General features: G+C 44.5%; 1 protein-coding gene across 1 annotated transcript in view; it reads right to left on the reverse strand.

Moving 5' to 3' along the window:
• atf6 (activating transcription factor 6) overlaps window positions 1–17930 on the reverse strand; it is a 31109-nt gene extending 13179 nt beyond the window's left edge. The window contains exons 1-14 of the mRNA XM_070961139.1: window positions 17695–17930; window positions 16744–16820; window positions 16262–16340; window positions 15838–15935; window positions 14940–15063; window positions 14461–14664; window positions 12603–12772; window positions 6680–6865; window positions 6442–6533; window positions 4807–4950; window positions 3299–3394; window positions 3098–3200; window positions 2362–2432; window positions 651–762 (exon numbers count right to left, since the gene is read on the reverse strand). Coding sequence (XP_070817240.1) covers window positions 651–762; window positions 2362–2432; window positions 3098–3200; window positions 3299–3394; window positions 4807–4950; window positions 6442–6533; window positions 6680–6865; window positions 12603–12772; window positions 14461–14664; window positions 14940–15063; window positions 15838–15935; window positions 16262–16340; window positions 16744–16820; window positions 17695–17797 — 1659 coding nt within the window. The 5' untranslated portion in view covers window positions 17798–17930. The remainder of the gene's footprint in view (window positions 1–650; window positions 763–2361; window positions 2433–3097; window positions 3201–3298; window positions 3395–4806; window positions 4951–6441; window positions 6534–6679; window positions 6866–12602; window positions 12773–14460; window positions 14665–14939; window positions 15064–15837; window positions 15936–16261; window positions 16341–16743; window positions 16821–17694) is intronic.
• Window positions 17931–18496: the final 566 nt, after the last annotated feature.

The raw sequence follows: 18496 nt of genomic DNA on the forward strand, positions 1-18496 counted from the left end.
TCAGACTCCTTTTATGTGCATGCGCTCCTGGCCAATAAAGCCAATTCTGATTCTGATAAAAGACTGGGGGCTCTATGAATACACAGCATTTATATTTTAAAGGAAGGGAGAGCACTCACAGAAAAAACCCAAACTAATCAAAGAACTCTCTCTGAATATGAAGTCCAAGATTAATCATACGAAGAGGGAAAATTAAAACCAGCTTCACAATCTCAAACATGGAAAAATGGTCAGATGAATAAAGACCACGTGGATTAATGGTGACATGTGGTCTTGCCTGAAAATCTAAAACATGGTCTTGATAATTGCCAATGGATGAAGGAAACTGGACTGGAAAAGGGGTCGTTACACCCATGGGTGTGTGTATTTCACCCCTCCCTCACACTCCACTTTCCTCTCAAATCAAACATCTCTTATTACATTATTACATACAATTTATGATTCATATGTCACTCCTTCTATGATTAATTTCTCACTTTTTAAAGGTCAGTGTGGGAAAAGGAATCTCACAACTGGCACAAATATGAGTGAAAACTGACATCGAAATCTCATTAATTTTACTTGATGTGATCAGTTAGACCGCCGTGCGGGAGCCAGCTCCTGTTTCTCCTCTCGAATCGGAGCAAAGGAGCAGACAAAACGAAACTTACCCTGCGGAAAGAAACTACGTAGAAAGTGTCGCCGCGACGATTGAGCTCGTCAAAGAAGTCACCGTAGGTGTGATGAGGGGCGTAGTACACCTGCAGCTCACTGCCAGGGTTCCTGTTGATAAAGAGAAACACGGTGGCGGACAAAGGTGAGGAAAACTGAAAAACAATAATGTCCATCCATCCATTGTCTATACCCGACTATCCCTTCTCGGGGTAGCGGGGGGGGGGGCTGGAGCCTATCCCAGCTGTCGACGGGCGAGAGGCGGGGTACACCCTGAACTGGTCGCCAGCCGATCGCAGGGCAACATATACAGACTGAAAACCATTCACACTCACACTCACACATAGGGGCAATTTTGAGTCACCAATTAACCTAATGAGCATGTTTTTGGTCTGTGGGAGGAAGCCGGCGTACCCGGAGAGAACCCACGCATGCACGCGAAGAACATGCAAACTTCACACAGAATGGCCCCGCCCGACCCGGGGATCGAACCGCCGACCTTCTTGTTGTGAGGCACGCGCACTACCTACTAAGAAGGGAAGTGCAGTCTTTGGGGGCATCTTAGTCACCTAAAGCTTTTTTTCTTTCTGTTGCTGTATTGAAAGATGAATCATATTTTTAAATACTTGACTCATATCATTGCATTAGTTCCAGGTGCTTAAATAAGAGAGTTCACCGGTTTTCCTTGTTTCACATGAGAGTCTGATTCTGATTCTCTTTGGGATTTAGCCTGTTACATAATGGCCAGGAGTTTCTGTTTTGTAAACAAACTATCAAGAAGATAATCGTCAGATGGACTGATGAAATGCTGATTAGTTGCAGCTCTGTAGTCTTCTTCCCTTGTTTCATAACTGCTTTAACACACAGGGGAGGCTAAAAGCTTTGGCAGACTCTTTGCTGAGGCCGGGTCTGCTCTGATTGGTTGTAAAGATAATGTACGCGGCAGGATGGTCGCAGACATGAGGATTAAAACCAAAATAGAAACGTTTATGAAGGGCAATCCCTCTGCGACCTGGCTCAAAATGTTTTTTCTTTCTTACGCTCACTCTGGCCAATCGGTGGCCCTGCAGAGGTTAACTGCTGAAACTGATTTTTCCCCTTTTGTCCTGGAGATTTGGACGTTTCATAGCCTTCGTAGACTTACAACCGGGGGAAAAAAAACTGTAGGTGGCCAAAAAAACTATTCACTCCATCTGTCTGATCTGAAGTACACGGGGCAGCAGAAAAGACTCTTATTGACCGCCAAACCTCCACAGCAGTGTACAAGGTCCATGATTTAAAATCACTGCATCATAAATTGGTCAGACAGAAAAAGCTGAAAAGGGGACAAACGGCCAAGATGTGGAAACAGAGAGACAAATGTTATTTCCCTTTACAGTTCCATTTAAAGACCCACTTTGGTCTTTAAAACAATCAAACATACACGTTTGTTATGTCTACAGTCCCTTTACATAATCTCTTTGTGTGGATCCTGCTGACCATAAACACTCCGGTCTCTATCTCTCAACAGATTACAGCTCAGGTTTTCGTTTACAACAAAGTGCTGGTTTGCCACACAGGCAGTCGTACACAAGCTCTGCGTATTTGTTCTGAAATCTGTCAAAAAGTGCTCGGTGCAGCTTCGTATGGGTCGAGCCGCTTGTAAGAAACAAACCCTGAAAATGTGAAAGTGAATCTGACGCAAAGGCACTGCGACAGGCCTTTACTCACTTCTCCTCAGTGGTGTCGGTGTACTGGACGGTCACAATCTGGGCACCCTCAGCCTCTTTATTCTCTGTTTTCTGTTCGGGAAAAAAAAGAGAGAATTAGCTTTAATCTCTTTCTATTCACTTCAACTAACCATTAGAGAGAGCAGGATCAACTCTTGGCAACGCCGTCCCACACATAAATACAGGCTCCATTCAAAACATTATAATAGACCATTTTTCAGATATCAGCACACACACATTCAGGTCCCAAACGATCAGCACTGTAAAGAAAAGAGATAAAGACTTATGTGTGTCCGTAGAGCGAAAACAGCTCGATGCAGGTGAGATATAATCTACATTTCTATTCCTGGTGAAATGAAGAACGGGCATATGTGAACTGGGCAGCTCCTCGTGGACGAGACTTTGTGTGACAGGTTTTGAAAAAATGATGGAAAAAAGGAGCAGGGGGGACTAATCCTACAGCTCCCCTCTAAGTGTTGTGTTTACTTTCTCAGGGCTGCCGGATTAAACTCAGCCCAATAAAGAGAAACGAGAGGCAGAAAAAGGGGAAGGTGTGAGGGGAGGTGAAACAGTGGTGAAAGAGAGGCTTTGCTTTGCCAAAAAAAACTTTGAACTGAAAGCAAAGGCCTAAAATACAAGTTTAGTTTGTAAGCTTTGCTGCAAACACTGAAGATGATGCACATTTTTGCCCATCAGATGTGTTTTCCCCTTTTCTGAAACACGCTGCTGTGACTTACCAGAATGGTCCTGGTGGGTTTGTGATTGCTGTTACTCGAGCGCCTGGATTTGATCTGCTGCACTTCATGACGGTGGACCCAACCCCTCAGCTCATGCGCCAACCTGTCAATCAAAGGACATTAGGCTATTTCAGCAGGCCCTGCGAGGTATTATGCTCTTATGTGAAAGGAGAAAAGCAGGTGATATGCTAAATAGCTTACTCGAAGCACTTGGTCCTGTTTATAGGAGGCTGGCAGGGGGGAGGAGGTCTGAGGAAGATGGGATCCTTCACCACCATCAGGGCCTTATCCTCAGAGCTACAGCACAGAGGAAAAAGAAACACGGGGAAAAGGGAGTTTACAAGGCTGTTCAAATCAATGTAAGAATTTCATAATAAAAAATCTGTTAAAAATATTTTCCACATGTTGTGAATATGCTTTGAATGCAAACCGAGAGCCAGCATGGCTGCCTGCCCTATGACGGAGGTGAAACACCCAGAGTGGACTGAGTGAAGCAAAAAGGCACCAAATAAAGAAACCAGCATGGCTTCAATGTGGCGACACTTACATCCCTGTTGAATTTCACTGGTTACTAATGAGTTATATTGATTCAAATTCTTGAAATGTGACTTGAGCAGCGGTGGCAGAGCTTCAGTTGAATGTAGAAGAAGAGCGACACATCCACATGCTGCTTTAAATCCAGCGCAGAATTGTCAAACATGCTACAGAGAACTGAGCATTTCTCTGCAGGCCAAACCCTGTTTCCTCCTCATATGTCACTTTGACTTTACTGACTGTCAGACCTCATTGAATGACTGATTATGTTGCTTGAGGTGATGATGTAGACTGTCCACAGGCAGTGCCCACCTGCAGGGGGCTTTTTAGCAAAATGTCTGCCACCAACGTAATACTTCCCCTGGGCCTCCGTGATCAGAGCCGACGCGTCGACCACGCCGTCTCTAAACACTCTGGAAATGGTTCGTTGAGACGACGTGTCAAACTGCAGAGGCCTGATCATAACTCTAACCGAGGGGCCCGTATTAACCTTCCCGCACACACACCTTCCTGTTCAGTGGGACCCCAAGATTAGGTTGCATATCTCGCCAGTCATCCTCCCCTCTGCTGCATTTGGTGCCGTCACCCCTTTTGTAAAGGCTAATACGTTCCTTCCTGCCTGGTTAAATGCTGGTGGGGAAACCTGATACTACAGCTGAATGGTTTGCATTAACATATAACATACCAGACGCAGAGATCTGACAAAACACAGACTGGCAATGCCATGCAAACATCAGATGCTCTGACCACCTTGCAAAACATCATTTGCAGGACACGGGGGTGCAGGTAATGTACCAAACAAGAATGTTATTTATGCAATTTACGAATGAGACTGCTGGGCCTCTATTGCACTTACAGAAAGAAAGAAAAATACATAACCTTTTAGAAAAATAAACCTTTACTGGCAATATAAAACTGGATGTCAAACAAGGCCTGACCCCAATTTCCCACCTTGTTACTCAAAGCACAACTGCTGGCCAACCAGCCAGGGGCCTGCAGGCATTTGAAAGGCAGACGTTTGGACAGAGTTGGTAACCGGCAGGCGCACATGTTTACACGTGCCGTAATGAGCTGCACCAGGCACAGGTGCATCCTGGTCCTCTGACATGGTGTTGTGTTGTGAAAGGTGTGTGTGCGGGAAGGGGGGGGGGGGGGGGGGGGGGTGATCTCATTACCTGTCTGCAATCTCAGAGGGGGCACCGCTGAGGGGATCGGGGCCTATCACGACATCAGTTTCTGCCTCCGAGGAGAAATCCAACAGGTGTCTGCCGCTGTGCTGCGTGGAATAAACGTCATGTTTGGAGCCTCCCTGAAACAGACTGGTGAAGCACAAGACAGGTGAGGTGAGGAAGCGAGGCAGGTGAGGGAACATCAGCACGCTTGGGATGCAGGAAACAAATCAAGAAGAAGAAGAAACGGGTACTAAAAAGCCTGCTGAATTCCATGTAGCCCACATCCTGTGCACAGAATCTGAACTCTGATCTTGCTGCAAAGTCCAAAGCACACTGGGGCACACACACAAGTGAAAATACACACAGTCTCTTTCAGCGGTATTACTACACTGGGTGGCATTTTCATTTCAAAGGGATCTGACCTCAAAAGCGGGCATATTTCACATTCCAAAGGAGAGCCCTGACACAAAACACACAGACGCGAGCACAGGTACAGGCACACAGAGACCTCAGCCCCTGTGAATACCACTCGAGTCGGCAAAAGCAAACTCATTCACGGGTCCTAGGAAACGTTTTCATGTTTAAGCTCCGGAGAAGGAGCGAAAGAGCACATTCCCACCACAGGGCGCACACAGACTTTCAAAGCCAACGAGTGCAACAAGCAGACGCTCGCATCCTTGTGGAGAAAATGATTCCCTGGAGAAAACAAACATTTTCAGAATATGAGAACAGAATTCATCATTACATGAATTTGTCGAATTACACAACCTTCCCATCTGCTAAGCTGGGTGGAATCAGCACGCTTTCCCCAGTGCACTTTTACATAACGCTTCTTCATTTGTCACCGTTGTTAATATTACAAGCAGAGATAAGAAAAACTGCTATAAACAAAATGTTTTATACGTCTTTTGTAGCCTGAAATGATTTTCTTTTTACATTCGCAAGTGCTAAATGTTTACTTTCCTCCCAGCCCATCAGGGTGTCTTGAGGCTTATTCACCCATTAGTCACAAAGCTCTATAAACTCTGGCAACAACGCAGAGGAATGGAACATACACACAAGAGCCACTTGGCAGGGATGAGCTATTAGTCGTCGGTTTCTTTACCAGCAAGACTTGAACACTATGGGCATTACTGGACCACATTATTCTGGATTGTACCACAGGATTATTACACACAGGTGATTTTGCTTAAAGCTTTACAGGGAAACCACTGTCAACTCATGAGATATACAACATTATAAAGTCTAAATCACTTGAAAAATTGTGAGATGATAGTTTTCTACTTGGCAGCTGTAATATTTTGGCTCATGTGTTAATTAACTTTGTCATATGAAATATGGGTGAAGTAGGTTTGCGTGAACATACTGCTTCAATGGGAAATGTTCTGCACTGTTTTCAATAAACGTTTTTTGCGTAATGGCTTACATGAGAGGCGTAATTCCCACAATGAGTCATGGGGCTTCCCATTTGTTTTCCTTCAGGAATCAAACTCCGGTGCAGTGACACCAGTGATCTTCCTACATCTTCAGCTACAGCGTGTATCTGCCATCATTGCCGTTCTTTCGCCTTTTAATACTGAATCAAACTGTTGAGTGGACACTTAAAGACATACAGAGAGGGATGTCTCATACACTCACCTCATTGGCCCAATGTTAAGCACAAGGAACACCAACACCACCATGACACACACAGCTCTCCTCTTGGGGGCCTTTGCATTTAGTACTCTGTGCTGTAGGGCGAGAAAGACATCGTATTAAATTACAAACTACAAATGACAGATATGAATCACGGGGTACGAATCAAAGACCTTTTCTTTCTGTGCACAAGTGTAAGCTGCGTGGAACAATTAGCGGCTCTGTGGCTTTAGCCTCTCACCTCACTCAGCAGGCCCTCCAGCTGTCTCTTGAGGTTACCGTTCTCACACTTGAGCGCCTCGTTCTCAGACAACGCCACTTTCAGGCGAGCCTCCAGCGAGAGCAGATACTCCTTCTTCTTCTTCCGGGACAGCGACGCCGACTCGCGGTTCTTTATCATGCGCTGCTGCCTCTGGGACATCTTCGACTGGAGCGAGGGGGCGACAAAGACAGAAACGGAGACATAAGAATAACATTTTGGCACAGGTCATTAGTCACGTCAAGTCGTGCGTTTCATCACACGTGGATGTGTCCGCTCGACACCTATCCAAACAGGAAAGTGGGGCGGTTATTGTGAGAGTGCAATGAAACGCTTCCCTGAGCCACCTGTTGGGTTGTAGATCATAGCTTTCTCTCACTACTGTGACATCATGTTTATCTATGTTCTCATGAGCATTTGGGTAAAAATGGCTGTTCGTTCACGTGAGGTTTCATATGGTTTTTCTAACCCTAACCACCCAAACACATGGTTCTGTAGGTAGAAACTGATACACACATTTAGGCATGCATGCTCGGGGTGTACTGGTACATTGAACAACACCGAGGTGGGAATTTGAAAAGGGGGACGCTGGCATGAGAGAGACAGAAACCATCAGTAAAAAGATGAAAGAAGCGTGAAAGAAAAACGCAGACATAAAAGCCAGGGTCGACTCTCACCGGGGGAACACCGCGACCGCTGATGCTCCAGTTTACTACGGTGGAAGAGTAATAAGTAAACATGTTCAAGATGCTTCACAAGGTCAACGACACCTCTGCAACAAATCATGGCTTTGACGTGGCCCCAAAGAGCCCTAAAGTGCACACGATCGAGCTTCTGCTTGAAAATATTTACACTGACATCCTCTGAGAGGTCCAGAGGTCGCTTGCGATGCCTCTATCCTATATGTGAAGAAAGGTGTGTTTACAGAGTGTGTCTCACGCTGAGAAATGGGTCCATGTCTGCGGCACATAAACAGAGGCGCTATACATGTTATAGGTCTGGATGCGTGGATGTCTATAGTCAGTCTGAATTGCTGTAATCGGTTAACAAATAGACAATATCCAGCATTTTTCCATTTAGAATTTGTTTTGTTTATTCATGGCTTAATTAAGTCGGTCCAATCCTCTGAAAAGGGGAGCAAAAACGAAACATGTGAAAATAAAAATGTAACAATAAACAGACGAGTGAATAAATAAACAAGAATAGTTCTACAGCTTGCTTCCAGTAAGAATGACCAACGGGATTCCTTCCATTCAAGGTCAGTGATGTGAGAAATGAAATCAAAGTGTTGTACGCAAACCCAAATAGCGCATATCTTAATGTGACCTATCGCAAATTAACGCGACCCACGGCTGTGATGATTATCCAAACACCTTCATCGACCATCCAGTCCCCAGCTACCCCTCTACTGCCCTTCTCCAAACACAAACACCAGGGTAAGCCTCTAAGATCCTGGACCTAATAGCCCCTCTGGTGATTAAGTTATTTGGATCCCTGTATTTGTGTTCTGTCTCCTGAGAAACCCCTCTGTCTCCCAGCACAGATCTGGGAGCTGTGCCACTAGCCCGAGCCTGGGAACGCTGCAAGTAAGCAGTTACCAGGGAGTGGAGAGCAGGGGGAACTTCACATCGCAACCGAAATGAGGCTGAGAAGGAAAATGTGGGGCGGGGGCAACAAAAAGGCAGAGTGGCAGAGTCTCAATTAACCTCACTTTGAATGGAAACATGGCTGCTGGTTCGATTCAAGTGCTGATGGGAAAATTCTATGAGAAAAACACCTGCCATGGTGCCCATGAGCAAGCTGCCCCTGCAGAGCTGCACAGCGGCCCCCTGCTTGCTGCTGAAAGGGAGGATTTCTCCTCCACAATGGATGAATGCAGGTGAAGAGAGAAAAAACAAGAGCTGACAATCCAACAGGTCGCAGCGTGCCTGACCGCCACGCTGCTCTGCCAGTTCAGCATCTAACGGGTTACTCCTGGAGGAAGTGCGAGGCGAACTGTTAACCTGTACAAATGGGAGGGGAGTTTAACAAGTTTGGGTGAAAACATGTCCTGATTTTACTGTAGGTCATAAACACCTATGGTTGTGCACGCGTTCCACAGGTGAAATAACTGTCGACCTGTGACGCTGAATTCTTTGCACTTCATGTTTTAGGTGCTTAACTCTCCATTTTCACTGCAGCGAGTGCTGGGGGTTAAACACGTAGGTGCAGAGCAAAAGCAGCGAAGGTTCGTTTCAGTTGGTTTTTCAAGGGTTCAGAGTTCAGCAGGTTTCATTGGTAATGAAACAAAGGAGTTTTGTTTGATGCATTCACAGTAGTTTTCCTGTGGCATAAAAACAACCAGATGTGGTGACAAAAACATGGCGATGAAATGTTCAACAGATTTTCAACACATCAGTTGGCTAATTTTTCAAATTAAGAGCCTCGTCGTCGACGAGACACAATATTGTTACGCCCCGAGCGCCTATGATGGCTGTTTCCCTGTATGAGCGTTGAAAAATGAGACAAAACAGTGAGTCAGCGGAGAAGAATCATAAACAACCTGGTGTCACGTCATGAGCTGAGATGGTTTTAATCAAACTCCCTTGTAGCTATCAAGGAATTTTCTCAAGGTGATTTTTCTTTAACTGAACTCTTTGCACACGGAACGCTTGTGCAAAAATAAAACCGACACGGAAGCATCATCTTCAGCGTTGGAGGGACGGCACACCCTCCCATTCTGCATCATGCCATCCTCTCCTGTGGTCCCCTCCTCTAAATCCTCCGATGTTACTCATGGGAGGATATGATGAGGCCTGCGATTCCAGGCTGGCCTCACACACACTCACACAGAGCTAAATCCCCGGTTGTGTAGGAGCTCATTACATTACAGTGACCCAATCCCTGATGGCTGTTTACAGCTGTCGCAAATGCTTCACCCTGCACAACACCTGTCTGAAGCATGTAATCGTTAGCAGCCGTTTAAAACCCGGGCTCATATATGTTAACTACAGCCCAAAATCCTGTACTGTCCACAAGACCAACAGTGTCACACACTGACATACAGTAGATACGACGCGCAGTCACACCTGGCACTGGCATGCCATTTTTAACAGGCGTTTTACACAGCCCCCAGCCCAGCGCTGTGCTGCAGAGAGACCACAGTGAGGTTATAAAGTGAGCACAGCTGCAGCAGGTCCGAACTCACACAGCATGACGCGGCTCAAGAGCTTCTCAGTGGGCCACGGAAACAACAAGTCCGTTTAAAGCGAGGTTGTGTAGCTTTTGCAAGGGGAAATAGCACATTCTTCTAACTTGTTTCTGCAGTGGCCATCATTTAGCAAAACTTAGTCTCACTTTAAGTAGCTGATTTGACAAAAATCCGGCAATATAAGTAAATTGTTCCGACCTTCACTAAAACATATGAAAAAAAAAACTTCCACTATTCTCTCTTGAGAAATTAATGGATGTCTCAGCTCCAAAAATCAAGTTTTATTTTCCCCCTCACAATTAACGTGTCCAGTCCCTCCCCTTTAATCACCTACAGTAAACTTTATTGACTCGGTTGGCTTTACAAACGGCTGAGAGGCGTGTTTGTTCTGGCCACCGGGGGTTGGAATTCCTCGACATTGTTCTCGAGGTCTGGCACAGAAAGTGCTTCTCCAGACTCGATTATGCCCATGATAATTGGACAAGTTCCTCTCAGTCCCTTTCTGGGGCCGACTATTTTTACAGCCAGAGGTCAACCATTACCATTCAAAAAACAACAAGCACTTGTGAAATTTCAGTTGAGGTTGATCATTAAAAAAGCCTGATGGAAAACATCATTAATGTCAGAATACATCGAGCAGATGGGTAGAACGGAACATTGTGACATTAGCTTATGACTAATGTTTTTGTAATGCCTCGGGGTCACACAGTGATTATTCCTATAAGATGATAATGGCTGAAAATTGGATCCGTTTTCTGTGGTCGTCCATGTGTCACCGCAGAAATGGCTGCATATCTTTTGGGGATGTCACACACATGTGACACACATGGTTCTCCCTGATTAAAAAAGCTACCCTTTTGAAGAATAGTGCATTTTTGCAAATTCACTGCCACGTCAGAGCTGGGAAAACACTGTCAATGTGGAAGTCCTGCTCTCAGGCTCTGAGAACATGTTTCCCAGCTCGCTAAGAGCAAGTTATCAGGAACTGTCGCGCTGGGGGCCAAAGCCTGAAACAACACTGAAGCTGCTGACAGCCACGGCAGCTTTCTGACTTCAGTCCGACAACGCAGACTCGCAGAAACAGCATTTTTAGCTCATTCAAGCAACAAAGAGAAGAGAACCAGAAACGCCGGCCAACAAACGAGCCCCAGGTCCTTAAAAGAACATCAGACTTGCACTCAAAATAAGACCAGTGTGCACAAAATATGGGGAGGTTTTATTGACAGACCACAAGCTTGTACCAGAAACAAAACATACTGTAATTGAATTTTCTTTTTTAACTTTTAAACCTCTGGAGCGGTCCCTGTTGCACTAATAGTACCTCACAAGACTCCCTGAGAGCTCTGTACTGTCCTGTACTGTCATTACACAGAGTGTGTGTTCACTGTGCATGTTGGTGTGTGTGTCTCCTGTGCACTGCAGCTGTCCTGACATCACCTCTGAATGCAACACAGAAGGCCCCACCCTATGTCATCCACATGGAGAGTGATGTCCTTCTCTCACACCACTCAACTGTCTGAACTATGATTGCATAATGTACATCTTTCCAATAAAACCCCACAGGTACAAACAAAGCAGAGGCCAAAAACAATCATCTGTGGATTGTTTGCGGCTGCACGAAAACCAGCGAGGTTCACGGGCTATTGTTCTGACGACGATCAACAAATGAATGAGTCACTTCATTACATTTTTAGTACAAATCTACCAAGAGCACCTAAGTAACAAATAAAACAGCCCACAGAAAACATCCGTTTGTGTATTCAAAACATGACATCACCTAATCTGAGCTCAACTGTTTTTCTTACTGTTACAATGAGGAAGCATTTTTCCATGACAATGTAAAAACCATTAAATTTGATAGCATACAGAAACGTTGCCGGGAGAAGCGACTGATGCGGTCCATGCGGTGTAATAACTTTTCCTTCGGTGTGGAAAAAAAAAAACACTGACCCTCATAAATTAAAAAAATGTATAAACTTCTTACTTCAACACTTTATTTTCACGTTTTATGCAGAAATTAAAGTTAATGGTTTGTGAAATTAAAATAAATACTAAAAATAGGGTAAGATGAGAGCGTTTATGTTGGACAGGATCCAGTCCAAGCATGACCACGGCAATCACACCATAGTTACCTCATAGGCATGAACGGCCTACCCGTAAGCATGCAGCTGCATGCATGTGCACACAGGCAAGTCCTCGCATGTCCACGCACACAAACACACGTCTTGAAGGAACCATTTAGTCCTATGAAGACGCCTTGTCTAATAAATTGTTTGGGCACAGTCTTAGTTAGGCAGAAAATTACAGAGTATGGCCTTAAGAGGAGCTTGTGAGCAAAAATTTCTACAGATGAGACAGAGAGAAATAGAAGGACAGAGATGCTCGTCCAGTGAGGGCAAACGAATCATGGTGGTGTTAATTACACTCCTGTGTGCACAGACAAAATGTTTGTTAAGGATGTCAGTGATGCTGTGTTTGACGTTTTGTTTGCACAATCAGATGCTCATTTAGAGTTATGCAGCTTGGAGACATGACAGTACTTAACTTCATGTACACATTTCTATTTACGGACTTGATTTCTTTGTAAACAACCTCACTTCTGTTGAACGTGTAACCAGAGAAAAACAGATGGAGTCCCCTCCGTGTTAATATCTCAGCACAGCTAAACAGTGAAAGGTAGGAAGGCGTGTGAGAAAGAGCGTGGACGGGACTCACATCATCATCTGACGAAGGGCTTCGAAGGGAGACAGAGACCACCGGAGGAGCCGCGACGTGGACCGGCCTGTCCTGTCTGAGCGTTGGCATAGCGACCACATTGCCGGTGACAGCCTGCGGAGTCTGGATCTGCAGCACCTGGCTCGGCTGAGACAGCACTATAGGATGTCCTGAGAAAGAGACGCAACACATAGACATTTTCAAATTACAGGTCTCAGCTATACTGTAATCATACTTTTACTGTATGATTAACGTTGATTAACGCTGACTGTGATTATGTGTGTCTGTCAGTTTGTTCTCCCGCCTCTGTTTATGTTCTCATCCCACATTTGTCATCAGATCAAAACAAAACTATTCAAGCTAATATTCCAGAAAAGCTGGAAGCCACATCAGTCTGCTGTTGAAAGAGCTTCCTGTTGCAGATGGTCCAGTTCAGCTCCTTGAACGCCCCCTCACCTCTGGTGACCTACATTAACCCCTTGTCTTTAACGGGAAGATGTTTAACCATCCCCACGTGTGGTCTTAAACTTCCACATTCCAGACGAGAGGTGTTTTCGTTTTATGTACATGAACACACATAAACATGCGTGTGTGCACACGTTCAAAATGGATTATGGCCTGAAAGAAAGAAACTAGAGAAAACCCCAACAAACACAATATTGTCTGTGTTAATAAATGTCCCATTCATGTATGAGCCTCCCAGTGTGTCGCCCATGCTTCCCAGTGAGACCGTGCCAGGAGCCAGTCCTCATACCGACCCGGCCGCCTTCACCTCCAACACCAAACAACCTGTCAGTGCTAATCGTGTAGAAGTGTTAGTCAGTGCTGCTAATGAATGTGTGTGGTGCCAACGCTGTGTCTTGTTCCCAAGCTCACCATCTGTAAGAACAATTCATGAGGATGAAAGTCAAAAGAAATTAAAAGCCTTAGAAACACCTGTCAGCCTGTTTGTTCTTAAATACATGACTGCCCAGGTCAGACTCTATAAAATGTGCACTCATTAGTAAATATCTCCAATTTCTTTCTTCCATTGCCCTGATGCGCACGGCTTACTCAGCTATGAATGTTGTAAGATTAAACCAAAGAGACTGAACACTGAGCAGACTTGACTGTCATCTGGGGTCTTAAACTTGGATCTCTTGGCCCCAGCAATCTGCCATCTTGGCTAATACCAGGCATACAGGAGAGCCAAGCTCAAATTCAGTTTACAGAGGTCAGATACTCCACCCACTAGAGTCCCGAGGAATGACATAAGTATTTACATTGGCCTAGGTGCCGCTGATGTAACACACAGAGATCATCAAATTTGTACATGGGGCAGGCTAAAGCACAAAACAACACAAGACATTCTTTAATGCACAGAACACACAAAGTCACACAGCATCCTATAAATAGCCTATGGTTTACACGTGGGTTGTGAAACAAACTCTCTTGATTGTATGCTCATGATAACTGATTCCCAGTGTTGTTTTGTCTCAAATGCAGCCCAGATTTGGACATATTTTTGATGCAAAATAGAAACATCGAACATCTTACTGTCTGATGTACTTATCGATGTTTGACAATGAAGCAAAGAAGGACAGCGAGGAACATCACAGATGAGCAAAAACTAAGTTAAAGCACCATCTGCTGGCCACCACACAACAATGACATTATTGTCTAAACAAGAACTGCAACCATATTCATCAGAAACGTCAAACATCACTAAAATCATGCCATCTGTGAATTTAAACGAATGACTGAATACTCTGAGTAAAGAACAACACACTGCTTGTCAATATATCCAGCGCAGTGCACTGATGCAATGCAGTGTGGTGTGACACGATGTGTCTGAATGTGTTGCAGTGTGAGCACTGACCTGGAGGGGGCGCTGGTTGGATGTTGACCGGAGCTGGTTTGACCACAGGCAGCACAGTGGCCTGCAGCGGCTGGAGGATGATTGTCTTGGCCTGCAGGGGAGCTGCTGCAGGAGCCAAGGGCACAGCTGTAATCAGCGGTCTGGGCTGGATGGAAACCTTCGGGCCTATCTGAATCGGCCTCTTGATTGGCTGAGCTTGCTTGGCTGGTGCATGTGCGTGTATGTCAGGGGACGGGGTGGAAGGAGTGAGATAAGAAAACAGGAAAGCTCAGGTGGGAACATTTACAGTCAGGGTATTTTTTAAGAAGCTTTTTTCTTCTACAGATCTTTTCTAATGACAGACTCTTTGCTTGGTTGATCATATCCCAGAATTCAGCAAACCCAGAGTGCGGTGCAGAATTTCCCCTGGTTTTTGACAAAGCAGACAAATATAGATGACAGCGGAACAAGCAGACGTGCAGCGGTGGAGGCCTCCTCACCTCTTGTGGTCTGGTTGGTCCTCTTTGGAGCCTTCTTAGCAAGGGCAGAGTTTACAGAAAAGCCACTGGACTCCGAGCTGACTGAAACAGGGGAGAGCTGCGACTGTGGAGACAGGGCCTCATCCTGAATGGGCGAGAAGACAAAACTTGTGTCTACTAGATAGCTGGCCTCGTTTTTCTAGACATCGACAGTAAACAGAAGCATGGCTGTAGTTCAGTGTCTACTAAAATGACATCTGATATACAGTAAATGTTGAGTTCTGCTGCTCAATATTGACTCAGTCCATTATTCTGCTGCTGCAGTTGTATGAGCCATCATGTCAATTCTTCCTGAAGCTACTCATAGTCTACGTATTAGGTTACAGTATGAACAGTTCTTGCTGTGCATTGAGACACGTCAGATGAAATATGAATCCAGTGTCCTTGTCATTATACAAAAGACTCTCGTAGACAAATGTGACCTTGGATTCAGTCAGGGTGGTTCAGTTAGCAGACAAATGTGTCCAGACGGGCGCTGTGGCCAGACAAAGACGTAACCCTTGTCCTTGTTTTGACACACTGCGAAAACATCTGCCTGCTAAATTATGCTAATGTGGCTGAAGTTGTCAGCACCTTTTATTTAACGAGGGGGCGGAGCACAGCTCAGAGCGGCAGCAAATTATTAGTGTGACAAGGTGTTTAAGGCTTTTGTTAATAAGTGTCTCAAGTGTGTATGTGTGTGCCGGTATCCAAAAGCAAAGAGCAGCTGTCAATGTTTGGACGCCATCTGGATGAAAACTGGGCAAAAGGGGCACATATGCAAATACACCCGACCAATCAGAATGGTCAAATTTGCATTGGAAATACAAGTCAAATAGCAAAAACTGAGAAGGACAAAGAGTTGAAAACAGCGACTTACCTGTAGGGAGTATGGAGACAGCACTTCCACAGAGGAAGGAGAGGGGACAGAACTCAGAGTGTGAGCAGGTGACAGAGAGTCCACGCTCACCTCACCATCTGGACACGCAAGGACAAAGAAGTAGGCGAATGTTATATTTGTGCTGTGGGCTCATCAGCAGCAGACGGATGTGGTTTACTATACGTGTATTCTCACTTATGAACTCAACATTAACACACTTTCTACAGTATATCCTTCATCACTGAGCATAAACCACCATAAACGGACATCCAATTAACAAGCTACACCTGTTGTCTTTGCAAAACCAACCACAAAGCAGCCATCAAAACATTTAAGTGTAATATTTGATAACAATCTCTCTCATTTTTCAAGAAATATAGCACCACTAGTACACATTCACAGATATGAACATGTGTTGCTGTACCTGTGCAGGTGCTGCTTGTGTCCACTGCATTCCACGGCGGTATGTCGATATCAAAGTCCAGGTCTGGACCCTCACTGGCCTGAGAAACCAAACACACACCTTTTAAACAGTGAACCTCATCACAATGCAGATTGGAAACAAAGACAACGTCTGACCAACAGTCTGTGCAGGTAATTATCATTTTTTCCTGAGCTGTGCTTTTTGTTACGTTTTTATGTCGTACATAACAGGCAGAAAACTTCAAAGGGTCAGGAAGCAGTCAATAAAACTCTTGTAATAATTCCTGTTATGGCCGACAGTATAGCTGACACCTACACAATGCCTGTGGGGGGCTGCTGTTCCTGTATCACATGTCCTTACATCACATACTGTGCTACCATGTTATCTAACGATGCACCTGATCTGCAGCTCTGCATTTCACGCAAGACTTCTCTTTTCAGTCAATAATTTTCCTTTGCATATGGTGAGAATGAGTAACTCACACAGCCAGCATTCTCCAGGGCCTCAAGCAGCTCATCTGCATCTCCCAGGTTGTCCAGCTCATCAAACAGGCTGATATCTGTGAAACAGCGAGGATACAGCACACAACAGCAAATCAGATGACCTCAGATTAAGTAAAAGATGAATCGAGCCTTTGACAATCAAAATAATACATGGAAAAACTGGAAGAACTGGTGAAACATTTCATATCACTTCAATGCATCTCCCAGCAGAAAGTGTAAGCCGTCATGGTCTGATAGGGTTTTATGTTAGATATGAACTGGAAATGAGAAAAGCTATTGTACATGGATTTATTGGAACAGATAATTGTGCAGCTGTAGGCAGTTTCTGCATGAATATGAAGTGTACTTGGGGAATTGTATAACTTATGTGATAAATGTACTAATAGGCTAATCAATGAACCAATTTCTGTCATAATAGAACATAAGAACATACACACAAAACACATTTTTCCAAGTACAGACAATGTACACTGACTAATTATATAACATCAGAAATATAAACACAAACATAATCTTTTCCGCATAGTTTGTATATGATCCATGCATTCAGGTGTGTGTGTGTGTGTGTGTGTGTGTGTGTGTGTGTGTGTGTGTGTGTGTGTGTGTGTGTGTGTGAGATAGGTGCTCTGTGTTGAATGGCTTATGTCTCCACTCACACTGCTGCCTATTTACATGCCCAAGTTACATCATCACATCATCTAAAGCTAGCTAATGCTAACTACTTTAGCTTGAAACGTATGGAAACACAAGTTCCACGCCGACCTCAGAAGTATGTAAGCTACGAGTGTTTTTGACACGACAACTTTGTCACAAATTGTTTCCCGTGGACACTTTTATTAGTCATATCTTTACCTCAACAAGTAGCTAGCTGTTAGCTACGCTAGCTTCTATGTGTACGACAGTTTAGAAGTGTAGTGAAGCGACGCTTACCCCACTCTCCTCCCTGGTCGATGGACATGATACCTATCTCACTGTCCATTGTAGGATGTTGTCGATTATTCTCGAAGTCTAACATTAAGTTGGATGACATCATCTTTTGAATTCATTCATAAATTGTCTCAGACAAACAACTGGCGATCAAGCGATGTATCATTGTACTGTTCATCTTGCTTCTGTTTGGCAGTAATTTCCCGTTTGACGCTTAGATACACGTCTGACTTTCCCGTAAATCTACGGGAGCCGCAGAGGGACTAATGTGTGAGGCAGCAAACGCGGGGACGCTTAGTGTAGGCTGGTGATGCCTTCAAAGGCCACAAGAGGGCAGGATAGTACTATAGCCTCCACTGCATTGGGAGAAAATGTTGTTTGTGTGCTCCATAAAGTTGACCTCTACTGACAGGATGTGCAATGACGTGGGAATTGCTTAAATAATGCTGAATAATTCATGACAAAGGTGGTTTAATATTTTAATTCTCATTCAGGGACATAAAAAGCGTAATTCCCACACTTTGGAAATATTGACAGCCCAAAAGTTTTCTGAATCTGAATCAGCTTTATTGGCAAAGCCAAAAGGAAGAACAGGGAATTTGATTATGATTTTAAGTTGCTTACAATGTGCTATTGAGTAAATGAACATACAGCTAATAACAAGGACAACAAAGCTGAACAAAGATAGGGAAAATATAACCAGCGAACTATAATATACATACAAGTACAAAAACATAGATATGTATATAAATATGTATAAAAAGCAACAATGCCCAACAACATATAATGTCTATATGGAAGACAA

This window comes from Chaetodon trifascialis, chromosome 4 (assembly GCF_039877785.1).
Source record: "Chaetodon trifascialis isolate fChaTrf1 chromosome 4, fChaTrf1.hap1, whole genome shotgun sequence".
Taxonomy (NCBI): Eukaryota; Metazoa; Chordata; class Actinopteri; order Chaetodontiformes; family Chaetodontidae; genus Chaetodon; species Chaetodon trifascialis.